This window comes from Charadrius vociferus, unplaced genomic scaffold, assembly GCF_000708025.1.
Source record: "Charadrius vociferus isolate BGI_N301 unplaced genomic scaffold, ASM70802v2 scaffold38, whole genome shotgun sequence".
Taxonomy (NCBI): Eukaryota; Metazoa; Chordata; class Aves; order Charadriiformes; family Charadriidae; genus Charadrius; species Charadrius vociferus.
The window spans coordinates 99,138-123,921 of record NW_009650176.1 but is presented as its reverse complement, the minus strand read 5'-3'; the positions used below and the strand labels follow the sequence as shown (position 1 = coordinate 123,921).

Genomic DNA, 24,784 nt, shown 5'->3' with positions numbered 1-24,784 from the left:
AGCAGATTTTCAGCTTAAAGTGAAGTACTATACAGACACAGTTCTCTTTCAACATCAAACTGACGGTCTACAACATAAAGCAGAGTGCAGGAACATTAACACCTATCCCATAATCCAACGACTGTCAAATATGAAGTTATCAAGATAACAAGCAAACTGAGTGAATTCTGAGCATGACTAACGCAGCATAAAGTTAGGGAAAGGGATGGTTCAGCAGATTAATTTTATTCTTCATAATAAAATAGACAGATGGCAAGATACAGACAGGATAGCTGGCCTGAGTGATGGGTAAGAAATCAGCTAACAGGCTGCACTCAGATGTTGGGATTCAATGGTTTTTACTCAGGCCGCCAGCCTGTGACAAGTGGGGTCCCCCCGGGATCCGTACCCACGCTAGAAGCTGTTCAACATCTTCATAAGTGATCTGGATGATGGGATTGAAAGCATCCTCCCCAAGTTTGCTGATGACACCAAACTGGGTGGTGAGGTGGACACGTCAGAAGGGAGACCCTTCTTACAGAGAGACCAGGACAGGCTGGAAAAGTGGGCTAGAAAGAACTGTATGAAGTTTAACAAAGACAAGTGTAAGGTCCTGCACCTGGGACAACATAACCAAAGAGCCCAGTACATAGGGTAGTACATCTGTGTAGCTGGTGAGCAGCCTTGCTGAAAGGGACCTGCGTCCTCGTGGACAACAAGCTGAACGTGAGTCAGCAGTGTGCTGCTACAGCAATGAAGACAAGTTGGACCATGGGCTGCTTCAGCGGGGCATTACTAGCAGAGATAGAGACGTGACCATCCCACCCACTGTACTCAGTGCCTGTAAGGCTGCAGCTGGAGTACTGTGTCCAGTTCTGGTCCCCACAAATCAAAAAAGACACAGACAGACCAGAGAGGGTTCAAAGTAGAGCCACAAAGATGATCAAAGGGCTGGAGAGACCCTGCCTTATGAAGAAAGTCTTAAGGAGAAGAGAAGGCTCAGGGGGACCTCATCACAATTTTCCAGTACTTAAAGGACAGCTACAAAGAGGACAAAGGCTCTGTCTTCACAAGAAGTCACATGGAGGGGACAAGGGACAACAGGTACAAGTTGCACTGGGAGAGGCTTAACCTTGATATAAGAAAGAAATTTCTTACAGTGAGCACAATCTATCAGTGGAACAACCTCCCCAGGGAGTCGCCATCACTGGGGGCTTTAAAGACACAACTGGACAGGATGCTAGACAATCTCATCTAGGCTCCCTTTTCCACAGAAGGACCAGATGATATTTTGAGGTCCCTTCCAACCGGGGCTGTTTTATATTTGAATCTATTTTTTTTTATTATATTATTTGTTTCCACTGAAAGTTTTGTAAAAAATTTCTTGAAACATAGGCAGTGTAAGAAGTGCAGTAATCATAAGCAACCATGTGAAACTGGGTGGGAAGATCATTAAAGAACAAGTACAAACTTTAAATCACCACAGGGCTGTAAAAAAAACCAACAAAACCACTAACAGAAAAGCATGAACACAATACTGCTACTGTGACTTTTATCAAATGTGTAATACTAGAGACACTGGACATTTATCTTTCTCAATGCAAACACCGTAAGTACTTGTCTGATCCATCTCGTTTATCCACACAAAAATAAGAGCAGAGCAGATGTTGACTAATGCCTCACAGTATTGTTTGAGATATTAGATACTTGTTTTCCAATTAAGAAATGGTGTATCCTATCAAAATAGGTCACTGAGTCCATACCACTGCAGGCGGACACCAAGCAAAAGGACCAAGTAATTTTTGCACACTTACGTAAGTCCTTGAAAGCGTACATCCCTCTGAAAGTCATTTTTGAAAAACCAATCCTAAAGTACTAGATAAAGCCAAGGGAAGAGCAAGGGACGTAGGTACCCAAATCTGGGCGCAGAAACCACTTCCTACAGTTACATCTCGCCCTCCACAAGGATGCATTTGAGACAAACGCCCAGCACGGCCTCCTGGCAGCATCTCACAACTCAGGAACCCTACGTCAGATAGGAGCTCTGTCTTATGATACCAAAAGACTCAGGGTAGGTCTCCATGGCACAATGCAGAATTCACAGATATATTTATGCAAGTCTTGAACAAACGATAATGAATATTGGGGAAAGTACAGCCAAGCTGGTGCCATTCTTTGTGGTAACTAAGTTGTAAATTAAAAATGTCCCTTGCATTTGCTGCTGAGAAATTTCTCCGAAGGATATAGACCTTTTATATACCTTCTTCTTGTGAGGATTGCATGGAAAATTTCATATGTAGCAAGAGATCTACCACCCATTCCAGAGGTTTAATGACATCATTGAGAGGAAACTGGTTACAATACAGCCATTCAGCAAATTCCATCAGGTAATCAACTTTCTGCCATTCATTTTCTTGTTTCTATAAAAGTAATAAAGGAAGAGTTTGTTTATATTTGGTGATGTAAACCATCAAAATGAAATTCAAAAGTTCAATATAGTCTCAACAGAAACAAAAAATAGTAATTTGACAGTAAGCAGTTTTATTGGCACCACATAATCAGAGTTATGCTCAACAGAATGTAACAGAAAACTCTACCAATTAATTCCTTATCAAAACTTCTTGCAATTGGCTACTCTTAGACATTTTTCTTTGACAGGACTCAACTGAATTTTTACTGGATACCAAGATTAAACTGTACACAGTTTTCCAACTAAAGAGCAATTTCAAAGTTATAAAAAGTAATGGTCAAGTATATGGCCTTCCTACCAGTGCAGTTATATACCTCACAGAACTCGCAGTGCCGCAAACCATTTGAGAAACATCAGCATTTGAACACATAGTGAAAACTGACAAACCTGTAAAGCAATGATTGCATTTTGAAAACAGCTTAACTGTCCAACAATACTTCTGGAGACGGGTACCAAATGACGCCACATACGTGACAAACAAACTTCACTTTCATCTCTGAATTTCTGAATGTCCATCATAAAATTGTATCCCAATCCTGCCTTCACTGTAGCCATATGTTTAAAAATCAGGCTAGAAAAAGACCAAAAAATTTGCAAATTACTTGCATCTGTACCTGTAAAGTAACTTTGTGAGTAGGATAGATATACTAATTCATATCAGTATAGTTCAGACATGTAAAGTTCATAAACTGACATAAAAGGGCATAAATCTTCGAACTCAGATAAGACTATGTAAACAGTACCCTAGATAATTTAGTTTCTATTTAACATTAATGGATTTACATCTAGGAAAATTAAAGTTTCTGCTATATAGTCAGATTTCATGTGCCTATTTTCTTGGAAAAATAAGATACTGCTTATATACAAGTTTTAAAAAAAATTAAATTTACAAATATTTTGAACAGATTAACGATAAGAAGCACTGCTAACGTATGTTTTTTTCATCAAAACGACACAACAGCGTTTTCTGTTATAAGAACTGACAGGCTGACAAAAACTAATCATAATATTTTCCCAAGGCAAAATTAAAAAAATAGAGTTTTATACTTCTCAAGAATCAGGATGCTTATTTTAATAAAAATAAGTCAACCAACTTACAGCTTGTGTCTTGTCTGAGGCAACACTTGAATAGCTTCATCCAGGACTTTTAGTGCTGTCTCCCAATCAGCTTTATCAGCATATATGTGAAATAATAACCCATATAAGGAGGTTCTTAATGTCAGATCCTCCTCAGCACCTTTGAAGTATATTCAAATGATTTATTAATATGCTGAGCATTAGAATAATGATACTACAAAATACTGGTTGGTTTTTTTTATTACCAGACCAAAACAAGGAAGAACGTGCCTGGGAGAACACATCCAACTGATAAGCCAATACTTTGAAAATCCCTTGTAACCCACTGATGCAAAGGCAATGTATCTTTCTGCTCCTAAAAAGACCAAAAAAGAACAGAATAAAAAAAAGCCTTTTGTCTTTCAGTTAATATATGTCTTTAAGTATTACTGTACTTCTGTTTAATTTGTAAACCAATTAATATAGTTGATATGAACTATTAACCTGTTACTTAAATAGCTGCTTGCGTATGAGATGAAAACCACCGCCTTTTCTCCAGAATGATTTCTATAATACAAAACCAACACAGCAATAACCAGACTTGGTAATGTCCAATCAGTTACACTGACTAAATAACATGAACTCTTGAAGTACTCTGTCAGAGAATCACAGAATAGTTGAGGTTGGCTGGGACCCTCTGGACCTCTCCAGCCTACCCCCTGCTCCATGCAGGCTGAAATCAATCAGGTTGCTCTGAGCCCTGTTCTTTTGAGTGCCCCAAGCAGAGACTCCACAACGTCTCTGGTCAAAAATGAGTAACAGCTTGTTTTTTTTCAGACAATTTTCAGGTCATTTTTAAAAGAAGACTTAATGTTTCTTGTGCCATTTTGGTTAGCTGGCTTTACCTGTGAAAATTTGGCCATCACAATTCTTACCCAAAGGTGAGAGACATGATAACTGCTTCCCTCCCCTCTACAGCACAGTTTTGCAACTTCAAAGATAAATTCACAATCTTGTTTCACAAATAGATCCATATACAGTTCTACCAATATACTGACCACTGAATACATAAAAGACTATGCCAATAAATTATCTGAGCTGTAGCTACAACTTTTGGGTACTCATTACATTAGCATCATCAAAGATTTATCAGATTTGGTTAAATCAGCATTTACTTTTGTGAAGGTACAAAGTCTGACTAATCTAGTGGCCTTCTATGATGGAGTGACCAGCGGACAAGGGAAGAGCTATGGATGTCATCTACCTGTGTTTCCGTAAGACCTTTGATACAGTCCCCCAAAACCTTCTTGCTGCTAAATTGGAGAGGTATAGGTTTCCTCAATGGACTGCAGATGGATAAGGAAGCAGGTGGATGGCCGCATCCAAAGATTAGTCAATGGCTCAAGGTCCAAGTGGAAACCAGTAATGAATGGCATCCCTCAAGTATCTGTACTGGGACCAATACTGTTTAATATCTTCATCAGTGACACAGGCAATGCGATTGAGCGCACTCTCAGCAAATTTGCTGATGACACCAAGCTGAACGGTGCCGTTGATTTGCTAGGGGAAGGGATGCCATCCAGAGGGACCTTGACAGTCTTAAGGAGTGGGCCCCTGTGTGAACCTCATGAAGTTCAACAAGGCCAAGCGCAAGGCCCTGCATGTGGGTCAGGGCAATCCCCCATATAAGTGCACCTGGAGATGAACTGAGAGCAGTCCTGAGGAGAGCTCTCTAGAGGTCCCTTCCAACTCTGAAAATTCTGTGATTCTGTGATTCTGTGAAAGACTCAGGGACACTTGTAGTTGAAAAACAGGACATGAGCCAGCAGTGTGCACTGGCAGCCCAGAAAGCCAACCACATCCCGGGCTGCATCCCCAGCAGCGTGGCCAGCAGGGTGAGGGAGGGGGTTCTGCCCCTCAGCTCTACTCTGGTGAGACCCCACCTGAAGCACTGCATCCAGTTCAGGGGTCCCCAGCATTAAGACATGGCCATGTTGGAGCAGGGCCAGAGGAGGACCACAAAAATTGTCAGAGAGCTGGAGCACCTCTGCTATGAGGACAGGCTGAGAGAGTTGGGGGTGGTCAGCCTGGAGAAGACAAGGCTCCGGGGAGACCTTATTGCATCCTTTCAATTTAGAAAGGGGTCTTAGAAGAAAGATGGAGAAAGGCTTTTTATCAAGGCTGGTAGTGACAGGACAAGGGGTGACAGTTTTAAAGTGAAGGAGTGTAGGTTTAGGGCATCTCCCACCTCTCTGGGCAACCTGGGCCAGTGTCTCACCACCCCTCAGAGTAAAGAATTTCTTCCTTATATCTAGTCTAAATCTCCTCTCTCTTAGCTTAAAGCCATCACCCCTCGTCCCATGGCTCCCCTCCCTGATCAAGAGTCCCTCCTCAGTTCTCCTGGAGCGCCTTCAGGCACTGGAAGGGGCTCTGAGGTCTGCGCGGAGCCTTCTCTTCTCCAGGCTGAACCCCCCAACTCTCCCAGCCTGTCCTCCCAGCAGAGGGGCTCCAGCCCTCCCAGCATCTCCGGGGCCTCCTCTGGCCCCGCTCCAACAGCTCCATGTCCTTCTGCCGTTGGGACCCCCCGAGCTGGAGGCAGCACTGCAGGGGGGTCTCCCCAGAGCACAGCGCAGCAGAGGGGCAGAATATCCCCCTCGCCCTACTGGCCACACTGCTTTTGATGTCATTTTTTAATACAGCTTGTTAAGGGTTCACTCTGAAAACACGCTGTGGTAGTGAGTTAACTATATATACATAATGAAGTATGCACTTCTATTGGTTTTAAAGATACCATCTCTGAAAGTAATTAAACCTTTAGAACTGTGCCTATGGGCAATTATAGCTATATATCCAAACAGTGACAAAGTTCCATCAAGTTTACAATCGTCACTGTGCTTCCAAGTACACAGTGTACTCATCAGTTCTGTCTCCTACACACCCAGCATCAAGCAGACCAGTCACCATCTCTATTTGTGATTTATACATGGCTTGAGGAGAAATCAAAATTAAATTTTCTATTCTTGTACTACACTGCTTGAGGAACCAAGATGCAGGCTCACGTTGGTACCACTGAGCTTGACTGCAAGAGGTATTAATAAACCCTTCAAGCTCTAATTGAAATTGTGCCTGTGGAAATGCACAGGAAAACTAACATCAGCTTCACTGACATGTAAATCAAATCTAGAAAGAGAAACGTATCAGCTCTGGGGAACTCTGAAGTAAGAAAAGTTGTAAATGTGTAGGGACATTTCAGTTTGCAGAAGAAATTTCATATGGCGAGATGTGTTATATGATACACATCACCTACATATTGTTTCAGAGGGATCACTTTAGTTTACACGTGCTGTTTGTAATCAACAAGTATTTAATTTTGTCACTGACTCTCAGCACAGTTCGAATTATAACGACTTCATATTGCCAAAGTGCCAAACAGTCTGTTAAAAACTGAAGATATGCAAAGTAAAAATTCCTTTTTGCAGGCAGAAGAGAAATGTGAATCTGAAGGTGTGGGGAACATTAATTTTGTCACTTTTTTTTCTCCTGAGTTTGTGTTTTACGATGTATTATCATCCTTCCTGGAAAAGACAGATTCATTTTTTAATTTTTTTTTATTTTGAATATTTTCTAAACATTCCCTTTTGTAAGCTTCACAAAGTGAAACTCTACAGCCCTTCAGACAGCAAATTATTTTGAAGAAAACCACTGCAAGTCTGACAATTGCCTAAAACCAGAAGAATCAACAAACTGAAAAAAAGCGTACGTGGATGTGAATGCAGGTAAGAAACCATGTATGCGTTTATGATAAATAAGTCACTTTCCCCTCTTAAGGAAAGGTATCTTGAAGTATGGACCCAGAGCTTCAGAGCAAACCAGTTTTTTCTATATCACAATCACTAAACACAAGCACAATTAACAATACCTATCAGATATTCTTACCTGCTTATTTTTAGATCCTGCTTTAATTATATTCTTAAGAATTATTTCAGTAGGTTCTTTAAACTGCTCTCTGTCATGTGGAGAACTTAACAAAGGTAAACACGTGTTCCAAAAGTGTCTAGCTGCAAACATTACAAGGGAATAATTTCTGGCTTCACCTGCATACCTGAAGAAAGTGAAGTACAGATTAATGAAGGAAAACAATCACACTCTAGCCAAACTAAAGAATTTTACTTCTACAAATATTCGGGTTTACCTGATCTGGGCACCACCATATATAATCTCAGCAATGAGGCGTCAGCGTATGAGCTTCAGACTTTCCATTTTTATATGCAAACCACCATCACACATTCAGCAGAAGTAGCAATAAACAAATACCATATTGATGGTTTTACTGTGTTTCTGTGTAATCTTATCTCAAGAACCTTCACTACAAAAATACCAGAAATCTACTCCAGATGTTCTCATTGGAATAATCTACTTTTATGGATTCCTATTATGTTAATTCCTCATTCTAACAACATTAAAAAATAGAACAAACCAATTATCAAAATGCAATGGATTTTGCATAGTTAGTACAGTACCACTGTAACACAAGAACATACCCTGAATGTCTCTAGCTGCATTCAAATTGTTTTGAGCATATTCTATGCAAATGTTACTTTGAATTAACGAAATCTAATAATTCTCCAGATTGTGATACAGAATCACAGAATCACAGAATCACAGAATGGTTAGGGTTGGACGGGACCTCTGGAGATCATCTAGTCCAACCCCCCCGCCAGGTCACCTACAACAGGTTGCATAGGACAGCGTCCAGGCGGGTTTTGAATGTCTCCAGAGTGGGAGACTCCACAACCTCTCTGGGCAGCCTGTTCCAGTGCTCCACTACCCTCAAAGTAAAGAAGTTCCTCCTCATGTTAAGATGGAACAACACAGTACTCCTATGAAGGAGCAAAAGCTTTAGAATTTAGCTAAAAAATATGGACTGGTATTAAATGATCTCCCATTGAATAGTTTTACTATTTTCAAAAAAGTAGGTTTTGAATCTGGCAATCTTTGTCATTTTCTCCCACAATTTCATGATTTTTAGAGTCCATATGCTCACATATCTTATGTCTTAACACTAGACATATTAAGGTCTAGTGTTTGCTCATCACTTTTTGTCTCCCTTTTGGACGGTGTTGAGCTATACATGTATGCTCAGTCCTTCCTGAAAAAGTGCTTGTCATAACATGCAAATTTAAAAAAAATACAGATTCATCTGCAACATGACATCACCCAGCTAGTCTAACTTCATTCATCACTCTCTTTTTAATGATCAAAGGAAGAAAGTATTACAATGTCAACAGCTTCACATCAGCCATAAGATGTTCGTCTTCTAAAGAGTTCTAATTGCTTACTTTTGCTCATTAATTTATTTCTTCCAAATAGAATTCATACCAAAGTCACGCATCATCCATGTATCACCTTCTCTTGCCTATTCATTATTTAAAGCTGTTTTTCTACTTTGGGTTCAGGACATACAGCTCACAATATTAGTATGATGCTCTGCAACAGTAGAGGCTGAGGACTGACTTGCTGAGCAGAAGTTCTGCTGAAAAAGATGTGGGGGTCTTGGTGGACAGCAAGTTGAAAACAAGCCACCAGCATGCTCTGGCAACAACAGCCAACAGCACCCTGGGTTGTATAAACAGGAACAGACAATAGATTGAGGTAATTGATTATTGCCCGCTTGTCATCACTCTTTAGACCACATCTAGACTACTGCATCCAGCTCTAGGCCACTCAGCACACGCCAAACATGGACAAACTGCAACGAGCTCAGTGGAGGGCCACCACAATGATCCAGGGACTGCAGCACTTGCCTCGAGAGGAGAGGCTGAGGCTAGTTCAGCATGGAGAAGAGTTGGCTTTGGGGGACCTAACAAGAAGTTTCTTAATAACGTAACAAAGTTATTGAGAAGCAGTAGCCAGGCTCTTCATAGTGGACAGCAGGACAAGCAACAACAGGCAAAAGCTGAAATAAGAAACGTTCAGAGTGGATATAAGCAGAAACTGCTCCCCCATGAGTACAGTAAAGCAGTAGAGCAGGTTACTCACAGAGGTTCTACAGTCTCCACTCCTGCAGGTTTTCAAGACTAGACTGGACAAAGCCCTGGGCTGGCCCTGCTTTGAGCAGGAGTTTGGACTAGAGCCCTTCTGAGGTCCCTTCCAACCAGATTCTCCTGTGATCCTATGGCATTACAAGATCAGCTATGTGGAAGATACGGTATTTGATAAATGTACTAAACTGTAAAAACCTGTCAAATCCTTTGTTAAGCATTTCAACTCACAACTATTTTGATTTTTATCAGTCTTGGGAGAGAATACGTAGATCCCCAAATCTGTAATTCAAATTTGAGGTCTGTTTTACACTAGTCGTCTCTGAAAATAAAACATACCTGGCACTCTGAACAAAGGCTTTTGATGCTGCTACACGCAAATGTTTTCTTCCACACAAATTTTCCATTATACTTTTTCCTTGTATGCAGGCAGTAATGCTTAACATTTCTTGTCTCACTCTGTTACCAGGCCTGAATAAAGGCAAACAATTAAAGAAGTGCTAGTCTTACAGTCTAGAAATACATCAGTTCCTATTAATGATGCTTTCAAGTTGTTATAAACAGATGTGCCTAGCTTTGGAAGTTACAAATACTTCTACTGACTTCTCTTTTAAAATTAGAAAATATTTGAAAAACTGAACGTTTTGTGAAAAGAGATCAGAAATAAAATATTTTTTTTGCAGCTCTAATGAAAATAACCATGAAATCAGATTAATGTAGATTTCAGTCCCAGCAGTTAATCAGTTAAAAATAAATAAGTAAATAAATTTATTGCCTTTGGTTAATAGTGGTTTTGTAAGAAAAGAAGTAATGCAATTCACAAGATTTTTTTTAATGCCTTAGTTACAATGTGCAACCATATACAGAAACGTAGACATTCCAGCCTGCTTAGTTCCTACCTTGCAGTGAGAACTATCACAGTTATGATTTGACTTCAGGAAAGGAAACCCGTGCTCTACAGTACGAGTTAGCAACAACAACAAGAAGTTAAAAATAAGTATTTAACCCTTCTTTGTCCTGAAGTTGTGCTTTACCATGGGAAGACTAAGTTTATCTTCCATTTCTCTGGAAACAGCATTGACAACCCATGACTACATTTCTTTGCCAAAGAATCAAACATTTTATCATTCACTAGTTTGCAGATTGCTAGATAGGCAGCAAGTATTTTCTCAGTTTCTGTAGTGTTCTGAAACTATCTATTTCATATTAAAATACCTTATTTGGTTTTACATGTTTTTCGCCATGTAGTAAACAACTACGATTTTCAAAGAGCAGAGTTTGTTTTTTTTTAAAGAGAAATTATTTTTCAGACAGAAAAATGAACAATAAATTATATCTGAAGTGTTTCACATGTTTATTTCAAACTCCCTGCATTCCACCAAACTGTTACTAAGTGGAGTTGACTCCTTCCTCTTTTGATAAAATTACATTCTGGTTTTGAAGGAAATTATATTAAAAAATAGAAGGAATGGAGCATCCTTCCTTTCTAGAATACAGGACTCCAACAGATCCATTTGCATACAAAACCTTTTTTTTTTTTTCTTTGAGATCACAGTTTTAAATTATCGGTTAAGTAAGACACTGAGCTTTTAAAGAACTGAGTTACCTTCCTATTGCACCCATATGCATCGGTGGTAATAAAGATCATAAAGACTACCTGACGCAGGAATACAGTATCTGCCATCACCTATTACCATCCACAGCTCCACCGTGTTCCACGAACTGTGTAGACCCTTTGTGCATTAGAGCCAGTTCAGCATTGGAAGCAATTTGTGTCAGAAAAACAACTAGAACAAGCTACTTTCTGCTTTGAAATTATAAAAGTGTGAAAACAACATGACTGCTAGAGACCATTTCAGAAAAGCAATGCTCCCCAAGAAGACTCTCAAGTGCATGTATATATATGACCTGTGGACTCACCTGGATAACAAAATTCATATATCTTCCTGAACTGGGTCCAGAGCCACAATCTGGATGTCACACTGCCTTTTACTCAGGCTACACTGCACAGTTAAAACATCATCTGCAGTACTTAAGTAACCGGTAATGACAGTCAGCAGAAGTAGGAAAATTTCACTTTCACCTCTAACTGCACAGTTTCTTTGTAAAAAAGATTCTTTCACTTTTGATTATGTGATCAGATGCATTTACCCTGTATGTTCACTTCAAAACTTAGTTCAAGTATACCACAGTGTCATGCAAAATTCCATGTACTTACATTTCATATTTCTTAGTATCTGTATTGTGGAAAAATATCTCAGCTGATTGCAAGATCCTTTTGGAACAAGTTGTCACTGTTTCGTAGTTGTGTGATACATATGCAAAATATGTAAGTCGTGTCAGTGTCTGCAATTCCACTAAGGAATCTGACCAACTGCATTCTAAAGCCCATTTCACTAACTGGGGAAAAAAAAAGAAAAAAAAAGAAAAAAAGAGTTAAAATCTCAGGGGTTTATCATGCTTTTTTCTACAGCACTTACATGCTTACAGCTGTACTTTCCACACAACCCACCTGGACATGGAAAAAGTACACGATAAAACAATGTAGAAAACAAAAGAGTGACAAGAACAATCAAAATATACAATAGAGAAGAATCGTTCACCCTGTAGTAAGTATTATAATAGTGTATGTAAATCCAGGTGTAAGTGTGCCTGCCTTCTGTCCAGCAGTATCTGCCAGGACTTATATGTACTCAGTTCTCTTCTGAAAAGTCAGTGAACGGGACTTTGGAAATTTAGAGTCCATTTTAGTTAAGCCAAAGGTACGAATGGGAGATAGAACTGGTTTTACAACAACAGTGTTTCAGATATAGTTTCATTATAGGATCTAAACTTCCTCCTTGCTTTTGCATGTGTCAGTCAGAAAGTTCCACCTTTTTAAGATAATGGCAATTGTTAATGAATTGGTCAAAATGAGGATACTACAATACTGCTCTTCAAAGCAGTACTTCAAAGCTAACTCATAATATTTGGCATAAATCTGTAGACCAACTAGATACCTATATATTTATAAGGTCCCAGATTCTAGTCTTCAGAAAGACAGACTTCTACAAAAGTGTAAGACAATGTCACCAGATTCCTAGCTAACTGGGGAAATACATCTTAGTCCTTTAAGAAAGCTCTCTCAGGTGATAGAAATTACAAACGTGGTAATCAAACAGGTAAGACTACAACTCACTGTTTTGAAAATACAGGGTATGAACTTTTCTACGTGACCTTTATTCCTCTTGAATAGCCTGGTAACCAGCAGTGCCACAGGAAAAGCGTGGCGCTATTCAGCACGAGTAATGATGGAAGACTGATCAAAAGCAAGTACTTTAAGAAACTATGCCTCATATAAAATTCACCCAAAAGCCATCTAACTCAAATCAGTAGAAATTGTAGTTATGTTCTACTTTGCAATTTGCAAAAGTAAATTCAATGTAACGTGAAGCTTTCTATTGAAATTCTGAATAATTCCAATACAAACCCTAAAATACACCTCTCTACAGCTCCCTGACAGAAGGGTGTAGCGAGGGGTGGTCGGCCTCTGCTCCCAAGGAACAGGAGGGAGGACAAGAGGGAATGCCCTCAAGTTGTGCCAGGGGAGGTTTAGGATGGATATTAGGAACAAGTTCTTCACCCAAAGGGTTGTCAAGCATTGCAACAGGCTACCCAGGGACGTGGTGGAGTCGCCATTCCTGGAGGTGTTCAGAAGACATGTAGATGTGGTGCTGAGGGACACAGTTTGGTGGTGGGCCGGGCGGTGCTGGGTTAAAGGTTGGACCTGATGATCATAAAGGTCTTTTCCAACCTAAATGAGTCTACGATTCTATAAAGTTTTCTCCACAAAAAATGGAAGGTCAGAAGTATGGTTCTGTACAGAATTCATCGGAACCCATTATGTTCATCTGATGGTTATGGAAATAATCCACTAAAGCAACATGAGAATAATTCTAATACTAGTATTCTAACGCTGTTTTTTGGATAAATGAAAATATTCAGTCACAAAAGTCATCTACCTGTCATAATTATTCAATCTTTTGGAAAGTTTAAAAGGAAATAATGGTACATAAAAGTTTCAAAATGAATTTTGCCTCTATCCAGACTGAAACTGAAAGCACATTTATACTATGCAATTTCCTAAAACTTGAGAGCTAATAAAACAAAACTAAATACCTGAGATAAGCCAGGAACAGTGAAATCCATGAGGCCCAAGCCATTACATGAATACAATTCTAGACCAACAAGAACTCTTGCCATAGGATTTTGTGCTCCATCATTATGCTAAGCAGAAATTTAAAAATCACATTAACATTCCATAAAGATATATGGGAACTACAGCCAAAATTTACTTTCAACATTGTATTCAAATATATAGAAGAAAATGCACATTGGTAATTTCAGTCATTATTAAATGAATTTATGAATTTAATTTTAACTTTTCAAAGAAAAGTTTCAACATTATGCAGGATTTTAGAGAGGTAATACCTCCTCCTCAGTCCCAAGTTTATGTCCAATCTGCTGCTGATTTAACTGCTTTGCTTTCACCCAGGTAGCAATGATCTGCTGCTGTGCAGCAATAGGTACTGGTTCATCAGGTATGGTTCCAGTTATCACATTTAGGGCAAATTCACAAATCTGAATACCAAGAAGAAAAAAAAGACTGAAACAGAGGAGAAATGTGGAAAGTTCTTTGTATGGAACATGCCATCCATCAGTTATTTTTAAATTATTGCACATGCATCTCTAAGCCTAACAACACCTCCGCTGAGTCAAGCCATGTAGCGAATAGAAGTTACAGTACTCAGCCCCCGTTGGTGAAGAACTTCAGTGTGCATTTGGGTAAGACCTGTGGTGGCAGGAACTGTAAAAGATGGTAGCTTTTTTTTTAAAAAAAAAAAAAAAAATCTTACAATTTAATTTATTTGAATTGTCATATATGAGAGCAGAACAAAAAAGACTACAAAAAATAAGGGCTTTGTACCTCTAAGGCAGCTCTGATATCAGGAAGTCCACTGGGATCTACTGAAAAAGACTGGATGACATTTGCTTTTTCATCTTTCTTTGCTGCAGCTTTTCTGCTTCTGTCTGTTGCTGCATCTTTTTTTTTCTTCTCAGCAAGTTTTGGCTTTGGAATCCAGCAAAGAATTAAGCCCCGAGCCAAAACATTACATAACATCAATAAAATCGCAGTACTTCTGTAGAAGATAACAAAAATAAGAAGTGCATACAGCATCAGATCAAAATAAGTGGAAACAAAAAAGTTTATTACTCTCAAGTAACAAACATTACTTGAGAAATCTAGATTTTTCTTAGAAATCTAAGTTATAGATGTTACAAAAAATTTTCCCATTGGAAAACCAGTTAAAATGGTTAAATGTACAAAAAACCCACAACCAACTTTCATAGTTTACATCCTATTTTTTCAGCTCTTTCTACAATTGAAGCTTCTATTTCCTCACTGAAAAAAATATAAATTCATACTTATGTCAGACAAACACACTAAAAATACGATATTTTATTAGTGGGCTGCTATGTATGAAAATAACTATTTCCTAAAAAGTTAATCTAAGCCAAACCCCTCACATAAAACCATTTACTTGTTTCACTGTATTACTCTTGATATCAATTACCTTTTTTTTTTTTTTAAGAAAACACAAACTGGATTATGACTAAGAGGTTATTGCTGATACATGCTGACATTAGTATCAGAATTAATAAGCAGAGTCTTCGTCTCTTCACAAACTGCACTTTAGGCTTTGCTGCTGATCGTAACAGTTTGCCTAGTGCTGAGGTCACTGTCAATAATATGCTAAAATTTCTAGGATTTTGTCCCACAGCCAGACTTTGACTCCAGCATCTCCCCTGTCATAGCCAATGATTCTCCCATTGCATTTACTATAGAACAGGATTTCTCTAAATCACTGTGGAATCTATGTTCCCATTTTCATGGTCTATTAATGTGCACATTCCCTTTATTTCTTTTCTCTTATATTTCAGAACCAGTAGTAAACACCTTACTCTGACTAGAAATATTTACAATGAACTATATTTGTAATATAATTCAACTTCAGAGCAACTGACAGCAAGCAAACACATTTCGAGCTGTCCTGTAAACTTGCAGGCTAAGAAAATTTTCCTGATTCTTTCTGACTAGCTTAACAAAATGCTATTTCACATGCATGCGTTGCTATTCCACAATGAAGAGAAATTAATATTGCTTAGTCTAAAGTTAATACGGCTTATAGTGAAGAGTAACAAAGAACAAATAGAAAGGATTAAAAAGTCATTTTCACACCACAAAATTATCTTTTGAACTACTCCATATACACCAAAGTCATTCTACTACTAATAAATGTCAGCTATAAGTCTTTCACAGCACAAGGTGATTTACAACGTTTGTAAAATATTTTTCCTGTTTTAGAAAAAAGAGTATGTTCATAACCAAATATCTAAATTTACCCATTGTGCCCAACAGTCTTCATGGCCCCAAGCAGAGTCTGCAGATATTTGATAATTTCCCTCTGTCTTCCTGAAGAGATAAGATGTCTATTGTAGTTTAAGACGTACACGACAGCATTGTGAACAATCCAGGCTTCATTCAGTTCTTCTCCTATTTCGGCTGCACGCTGGAAGTTTTCCATAGTGTACTGAGATAAGTAGTCTATCCATAAACTACAAAATTAACATAAAGCAGCTGTTACTCCAAAACTTCAACACCAGAAGGAATTATAAGGTTAAATATGCAGTAGTACATCTCCATCGATAGCAACAAAAAAAATTTAATTACTTTTCAGTTGCATTTCTTAAGTCTTCATCCACTATCTTATATTTTACTTGTTTATGAAGATGACTCCGGAAAGGAATTAGTATCAACATAAAATGAATAGTCTCTGATGCTCGAACACTATTAGCTTAAAAAATAGTGGCTATAGCTCATGCTTCATCCACATAGTTTTTTAAAATGCGCTTGTGAATCCACACATTAGTGCCAGAAATCGTTAAATATCCATGACAGGGCTCTACTTGAATACAGATACAAGTAAGGCATTCCACTCAAGTGTTAAGGAGGCGCCTCCTTCACTTAACAACTGCATGTGTTCTTGCACTCAAAGATATCTCCAGATTTTCTGAAATACTAAACGGATTTTTAATATAATAACATCTTTTTCATAGTCTATGCAACAAATGTCTTTGAAAAACTTTATTTCTTTTCTGTTTTATTTCTTAATTATTAAGATGCACCATTACTTAGAAAAAGCAATATTAAAAATACAATCTTGAATGACCATACAGAATGGCCACGGTTAAGTCACAAAACCAAAAGCACAAGCTGACACAGGGTATTACTATGTCAACAACGGTACACAGCACAGGAGAGCAAAGTGCTTTTTTTGCTATGAGTCTTAACCTAATTGGGTAAACTCAAAAACAGCTTCGTAGCAAATTTTGGAACAGAATCTTCATCTTCTTTGTCCTTTGGTTCTCAGCAGTTTATACTTTCTCCTGTCTTACTAAACATTTGCAAGCAGACAGTGTGAAAAACTTTACTTCATCTTCAGACTCAATGAACAGACTTAGGGACACGGCTCTGACATCTTGCTCTGTCAGGACACGACCACTGTCACAAGAACGCTAATATTAGTTTGAATGTGAACAGAAGAGAATGTGAAGATCATACTCAGAATTCTCCCCCTTCTCCTCCTTCACGAGAAACAATCATGTGAGACCAGAAAGAAAACAATACTTCCTATGTTCTACTCTCCCTTATTAATTTCAGTTGACTGGATAGAACAGACCAACTTTTGCAAACTGAAGCAACTCATTGTATGTATTCAAGTACTCAGACATCTTTATAGTTATAGGAGCTATGAAGCAAGACAAGGAATTTTTTATTTGGGAAAATATATTTTCAAATATAGAATTTCATGGTCTAAATGTCAATATAACAACGATTTAATAGTTTTTAAGGCTGGGATACTAGCTTCTAGTTTCAGGAAAATAAATGTTAAATGAAAAATAAAATGTACACTCCAGAATGAAAGCAAACTAAAGAAAATTTGTTTCAAGCAATTTTTTTAGATTGTTTTCCTTTACCCATTACCATTACTACCTAAAAATATGAAGCATCTGGTAACAATGAATTTTACTAAGAAGAAATAACTTTTACAATTATCAGCTGTGTGTGATAATAACAATCTGTTAGCGTTCCTCGGTCTTGTGATATATTAAAGAAAAGCACCTGTATGTATTCCATTCTGGATCACTTTCAGGAATATATGGAACATATCCTGGACGATACTGGCTTGTATCTTCTGAAGGCACAGCATGATCATTCAGTTCGACTCCCTGCAATCTTAATAAATTAATAGTTGCCTGGAAAGAGAAATAGATTTACTAGCCAGGTTATCACTGTGAAAAGAGACTGTGACTTAGTATTACTGTTGTTACCTCTTAAAAAATTAGAAAATACAAAATGCTTTTTCAGATGTTGTACAGGCATGTAAAACTATATGAAATACAATGTAAAATAGCTCATAATCTTCCAATTTTCTACAGCTAATTTTACTAAATAATTTCATTGAGAAAAGAAAAACAAAATCTACATTTTATATCAATATTATTTTTTTAAATCATGCTGGAACTTTAAGGATCCAGAAATATGTCACGTGTCAAACATTTACAATAGAATCCCTTGTAAAAAAGTGTTATCACCTGCAGTGAAACTATTGCTATAGTTACTTTCACACAGTATTTTGATAAAGATGCTTCATGAAGCTACTTATTCCTTTAGCTTCTGTGGAGATAGACAATAATTAAACTCAAAATTCCAGTGCTTTAACACTTATACATAAAATCATACATAAACCAAAGCTAAATGAAACAAATATGAATGACAGCTGTGTCATTTATTTACCTCTGCATTAATGAATCTTATTTCTGCTAATATTCTGAGTACATCTCTTTCAAAAGAGAAGGATTTAGCAGGTACTAATGATTCTCCTGGTAAGCTGTCACCTTGATCATCATCCATCATTGCTGTACTAGCTTTCTTCTTCTGTGCTAAAAATAAATCAATTAATCCATTATTATTACCATGCAAATCAGAAAAAAAAAATAATCACAGAACCCCACAGAATCACAGACTGGCAGGGGTTGGAAGGCACCTTCAGAGATCATCTAGTCCAACGCCCCCTTCCAAAGCAAGGTTACCCAGAGCAAGCTGGACACCTTCATTTTAAAATTTAAAAATCCCTACACATTCTTAAATCCACAAGAAAGAGTTAACAAGTACACATTTAAAATTATTTCACTCACTTTTTTTTTTTTCCATCAATACAAGTTACTCAAAACCCATTCTTCTCAAGCAGTGATGAGGTATTGGTTACCTATGATTTTACTGCATTTGTGCATAAACTTCAAGATTTGCAGCAAGTAACTTGCTCAAGTCATAACATGCATACTGAAATTACATTAATATGAATATATCCTATGGCCTCTAGTTCAATCTTATTGCTTCAATGGAAGTAGAGCACTGGACATGATGTAGTAGATAAAATCTCAGTGTGTTTAAATCATGGATGGGGTTGACCTTCCGGCAACACACACATCAATAAAGAGAAAACCAGCATTATTTGGATAATGGTTGGCCTTCCGGACTCCAAGCACACATTGCCAGCTCATGTTGAACTTCTCATCAACCAACACCCCCAAGTCCTCCTCAGGGCTGCTCTCAATCCATTCTCCCCCCAGCCTATACTTGTGCTTGGGATTGCCCTGACCCATGTGCAGGACCTCACCCTTGGCCTTGCTGAACTTCATGAGGTTCACACGGGCCCACCTCTCAAGCCTGTTAAGGTCCCTCTGGATGGCATCCCTTCCCTCCAGCATATCAACTGCACCACACAGCTTTGTCTCATTGGCAAACTCACTGAAGGTGCACTCCATCCCAACATCCACATGACCAACAAAGATATTAAACAGCACCGGTGCCAGGAGTGACTCCTGAGGAACACCACTCGTCACTGGTCTCCACTTGGACAGTGAGCCATTGACCACAACTCTTTGAGTGTGACCATCCAGCCAGCTCCTTATTCACCAAGTGGTCCATCCGCCAAATCTATGTCTCTCCAATTTAGAGACCAGATGTCATGTGGAATGGTGCCAAATGCTTTGCACAAGTCCCAGTAGATGACATCTGTTGCTCTCCCCTTATCCACCAACGCTGTAACGCCATCGTAGAAGGCCACCAAATTTGTCAGGCACTATTTGCCCTAAGTGAAGCCATGCTGGCTGTCACCAATCATCTCCTTGTTTTCCATGTGCCTTAGCAGAGTTTCCAGGAGGATCTGCTCCATGATCCTGCCAGGCACAGAGGTGAGACTGACCAGCCTGTAGTTCCCCTGGGCTTCCTTTTTTCCCCTTTTAAAAATGAGGGTTATGTTTCCCCTTTTCCAGTCAGGAGGAACTTCCCCAGACTGCCACAACTTCTCAAATATGATGGATAGTGGCTTGGCAACTTCATCCACCAGTTCCCTCAGGGCCCATGGATGCATCTCATCAGGTCCCATGGACTTGGGCCCCTTCAGGTTCCTTAGATGGTCTTAAACCTGATATTCTCCTACAGTGGGCGGTTCTTCATTCTCACAGCCCCTGCTTTTGCCTTCTGTGACTTGCGCGGTGTGGTTAGAGTCCTGCCCAGTGAAGACCGAGGCAAAAAAGTTGTTGAGTCCCTCAGCCTTGTCCATGTCCCGGGTGAACAGGTATCCTATTTCCTTCCTGAGTGGGCCCACATTTTCCCTAGTCTTTTTGTCACTGATATACCTATAGAAGGCTTTCTTGTCACCCCGACATCCCTGGCCAGATTTACCTCTATCCGGGCTTTAGCTTTCCTAACCTGATCCCTGGCCACTCGGACAATTTCTCTGTAGCCTTCCTTCTTCTGTTTGAGATTGTTCAGGAGCTCCTTGTTCATCTATGCTGACCTCTTGTCATTTATGCCCGATTTCTTCTTTATCAGGACACATCGCTCCTGAGCTTGGAGGAGGTGATCTCTGAACATTAGCCAGCTTTCTTGGGCCCCTCTTCCCTCCAGGGCTTTATGTCATGGTACTCTGCCAAGCAGATCCATGAAGAGGCCAAAGTCTAGGGTAGTAAGCTTACTGTGTGCCCTCCTTGCTGCCCTAAGGATCTTGAACTCCACCACCTCATGGTCACTGCAGCCAAGGCTGCCCTTGAGCTTCACATTCCCCACCAGCCCCTCCTTTTTGGTGAGAACAAGGTCCAGCATGGCACCTCTCCTTGTTGGCTCCCCTATCACTTGAAGAAAAAAGTTATCATTGACACATTCCAGGAACCTCCTGGACTGCCTACGCCCTGCTGTGTTGTCCCTCCAACAGATACCGGGGTGACTGAAGTCCCCCGTGAGGACTAGGGCTTGTGAACATGAGGCTGCTCCTGCCTGTCTATAGAGGGCCTCATCTGCTCGGTCTTCCTTGTTGGGTGGCCCGTAGCAGACACCCACATTTCATATAAGTACTTTTTCTTAGCACTCGTGAAACATTTCTGAAGGATGGTTTCAACAGAAAAATGTATTGACTGATTTCTAGACTTGGAGGTAGAAAGAGCACTCCATGTATGCCAACACACAGTGACAGACAAGAGTCTCAGGGAACTTTGAGAATGGGAGGAAAGAAAATAATAATATTGACCGACTCGTTCAAGTAATTCATAAATGAGGAAAAAGTTCCTCTTACAACATTCAAAATAATTTCTTCACTTACTTTTTTTAGGTTTTGTTACCTTCCTAAACAAAGTATCATCATACAAGAGACAAAATCTGCATGCTGCGCGGCAGACATCCCACACTTCTTGTTTACATGCAACTTTCACCAAATCTGCCCAAAGTACAATTCTACCAAAGAAAAAGCATACATAAAATTACTTTATAAGCAGGATTATCTTCCACACTTCAGGATCAACAAAAAAATCATATCAATAATGATGGCCATCATAAATAAAATTTTAATAGCTAATAAAAAATACTAAATGGAAGACTTCTTACCAGTAGCAAAGATAACACTATTACTTTATTGATTAAAAAAAAAAAATCCCCTCAGCATATCAAGAGTGGGACAAAATTCTTGTTTTGGATAGTAACTATACTGAAATTTCAAAATGCATGAGACACCCCTAATTATCCATGTTATAAACTAAACGGAACTAAAAATTGATGTTGAGAATTTCAAAGTAATTCTTGAAAACAATTTTGGATTTAGTATTTAATGGAAAACAATTGGTTTAAACTTCACCATAGGAATTTTTAGTGCAGCAAAAAAAGGAAACACCTCCTTTCAAATAAAGAAGGCTGAAATGATATACAAATAGGCAAAACAAAACCTGTAATTTTCCTACAGATTAATCTTTCTGACTCTCAGAATGGACTACTTAATTTCTTTACCAAAGAGTTGTAGCATGTGATGTGGTACAAGGACCTAAAAAGACACTTCAGCAAAGGTTCAATTGTACACCAAGTTATTCAGTCTTCCAGCCTCAATCCACTCGTTCTTCTGTGTGTTCAGTTCATGTCAACAGAATAGGTGAGTTTATGGGTGCATGTCGGAGAGGCGATTAGAGACAGCAAAAGAACACAATTACACATAACGTGAACATCATGGAACTTTTCGGACATAAAGTTAAACACATGCTTAAATGCTTTGCCAGGTCTGACTGGAGCATTCAGCCTCTTACAAGGTACCATCAAATAACTTGAAGAGCTGCAGTAAGAAACCTTAGAGATTTCTGCACAAGATGAAAGAGACACTTCTTGTCTATAGTAATTACCTCTCTCTGTCATTTTCATTTAAGTGTTTCAAATACCCATCAACTTTCTCCACGCTTTTAATATGATGTTGTGCTTTTGCACAGAGGTAGCTTATTTGACTCCTACTTTTACCTGAGGAAACTTAGCAAAGAAAAAAAAATTAAGGTCATTTTTAAGTATTAAGAGATGAAAAAATCCACATGAATGGTATACAATTTGATTTACAACTACTTTCTGAAACACTTAAAATCCAGCCCTTTTTTCAGACCTTCAAGCTTTCCCAAAACCCACACCATACCCCCATCTATTCTGTTTCTCCTCTATCTTCAGATACAGTTGTCCCATACAAAAACCAATTTATGTTTGTTTGGCCCCCAAATATGTCTTTTCTCACAGGACATGCATTGCTCTAATTAGCCTCAATCAAGAGTAAATGGATGAAGTAATAGGCAAAGTTCACAATCATGCTGAATTTTAAGAATACTTATCTAATCAAACACATTTTCAATCAATATTAAAGCTTGTTGTTTTGTTTTAATTTGAGAATACTGACTTTTGTTTTACTTAGTCAACAAGATAATGGGCAAAAATATTAAACAAAGAAATAACCAACACAGAAAAACGATGCAAGGCAGGAACAAGGTGACCCTCTAAGGTAGAAAATTACTCCAGTGGTACAGATGCATCAAAAAGATATTATTTTTTGCCGTGTAATGACACAGAGGAGATGCTTTACGTTAGAATACAAGTGACTTGATATGACTAGGAAATCCAGTTTGTACATTTACTTTAATCTACGTGATGGTCCCTAATACATAATGCAGACTGAGTAAGTCTTAATTTGATCCTCAAAAATTTGCCAAATAATAGCAGCAAATACATACAAAGCATTTCTGGCTTTAAAATATATCTATAAGCAGGTTCACTTACACTGACTTACAATGAAAACAGGAAGGCATTATATCTCACCATTCTTCTTAAAAATATTTTGCAATGCATTATCCAGCATATGATAAGGCTGTTACTTAACTATACACACAGGTCAACTGACAGAAATTGTTCAGCATAACACATAATGGCAGTAATATCATGTAAGGTTGTAGCGTAAAGAATTGTGCATTAAAAACACGCATTGTTCTCTGCACCTCTGGGTGCAAGTTTCACTAAATTAGACCAGCATATACATCAAAAAAGAATGAAATGTTGATGCACGGCTACTTATGTAACGTAAAAGAAAAAAATGACCCTACAAATCTGATGTCCTGGCCTATGCATATTTTAAGAACACAGTTGCATATATTTTCTTACTCCTTCAATAAACATGTTTAAGTTTTTAACCTAAGTGTCACAGAAAAAGCAGAAAACTCACTCTTTGCATGACAACCTCAGGAATAAAATTTTACAAAACACTGTGCCAAACAGTAAGTATTGTAATAATTGCAATGTTTTGATAATCTCATTCATTTTAATGGCTTATCTTGGAAGACTAATATGTAGTAAGATTTGTTCTGAGGAAGTTTGGATATAATTTTACAGCTGTCAACTCAAAATTCAAGAGCAAATAAAAATACGTGCATGCTTTTAATTCTATTCATCGCACAAATACAATGCATTTTATCACCTCAAATCGTGTATGAAAATGTTTTCCAACAAAATAATTTTCATATACTTAGATGTATTTCACAAAGTGAGACTGTTGATTCTGTAAATAACACTCTTAATTTTAAGCCATCAGTTGATCAAGTCCGACATGGGAATATGCAAGGTAACCATTTTGGCCTGGCTGAATAGCTGTCATGAGAGACCTGCGTGGCCTCCCATGGCATGATGAGATGCTTTGGAAGCTACAGGACTCCTTCTGTAGCATCCCCTTCCTCCAGCATAATCTCCACCCTGTGAGTACACTGGCGTACTCAGAAAGTTAGTTAAATTAGTCACACACTTGCTTTATTGCCAAGGTAAGATAAAACAGCTCAGGCAATCTGGAAAATCTGTTCCCTGTCCACCCTTCTTCAACAACAGGCATATAGTCACAAACCAAAGCTGTCTATAGCGTAAGGAACATGCCTATTTATGATCCATGTTTTAGAAAGTAAATAAAGAATTGATGCCTAAATCTCTGTGCAAAACTCAGTCTCTCAAAAGCAAGATTTTAGAATAGGAAGACAATTACAGTTCCAGATATTCTGTGTAATTAACACAGAATATTATGCAGTGAAACTTCTGAAAATACCACTTAAAACTGACCTTGGGCAAGAACACTCAGGAGTTGCACATAGGGAAAATAAAATTACAGCACAACAGTAAGGTTCAGATAAATTTAGAGGGGCAAACAGTAACACTTCCTCTTCCAGTATCATAATATAAATCTTAGATCCCTAATGAAATCGATAGGAGCTTTGCCACAGAATTCAGCAGAACTGTAACTTCACC

The 24,784-nt window shown here is 38.4% G+C and overlaps 1 protein-coding gene across 1 annotated transcript in view; it reads right to left on the bottom strand.

The window, feature by feature from the left end:
• CFAP46 (cilia and flagella associated protein 46) overlaps positions 1–24,784 on the bottom strand; it is a 106,770-nt gene that overhangs the window by 54,130 nt on the left and 27,856 nt on the right. The window contains exons 14-30 of the mRNA XM_009892735.1: positions 22,372–22,492; positions 21,312–21,442; positions 18,446–18,591; positions 17,771–17,904; positions 15,991–16,203; positions 14,627–14,726; positions 14,513–14,563; positions 14,017–14,166; positions 13,705–13,812; positions 11,765–11,946; positions 9,886–10,017; positions 7,442–7,607; positions 4,971–5,065; positions 3,772–3,881; positions 3,548–3,686; positions 2,837–3,020; positions 2,240–2,399 (exon numbers count right to left, since the gene is read on the bottom strand). Of these exons, the coding sequence (XP_009891037.1) occupies positions 2,240–2,399; positions 2,837–3,020; positions 3,548–3,686; positions 3,772–3,881; positions 4,971–5,065; positions 7,442–7,607; positions 9,886–10,017; positions 11,765–11,946; positions 13,705–13,812; positions 14,017–14,166; positions 14,513–14,563; positions 14,627–14,726; positions 15,991–16,203; positions 17,771–17,904; positions 18,446–18,591; positions 21,312–21,442; positions 22,372–22,492 (2,322 nt within the window). The remainder of the gene's footprint in view (positions 1–2,239; positions 2,400–2,836; positions 3,021–3,547; positions 3,687–3,771; positions 3,882–4,970; positions 5,066–7,441; positions 7,608–9,885; positions 10,018–11,764; positions 11,947–13,704; positions 13,813–14,016; positions 14,167–14,512; positions 14,564–14,626; positions 14,727–15,990; positions 16,204–17,770; positions 17,905–18,445; positions 18,592–21,311; positions 21,443–22,371; positions 22,493–24,784) is intronic.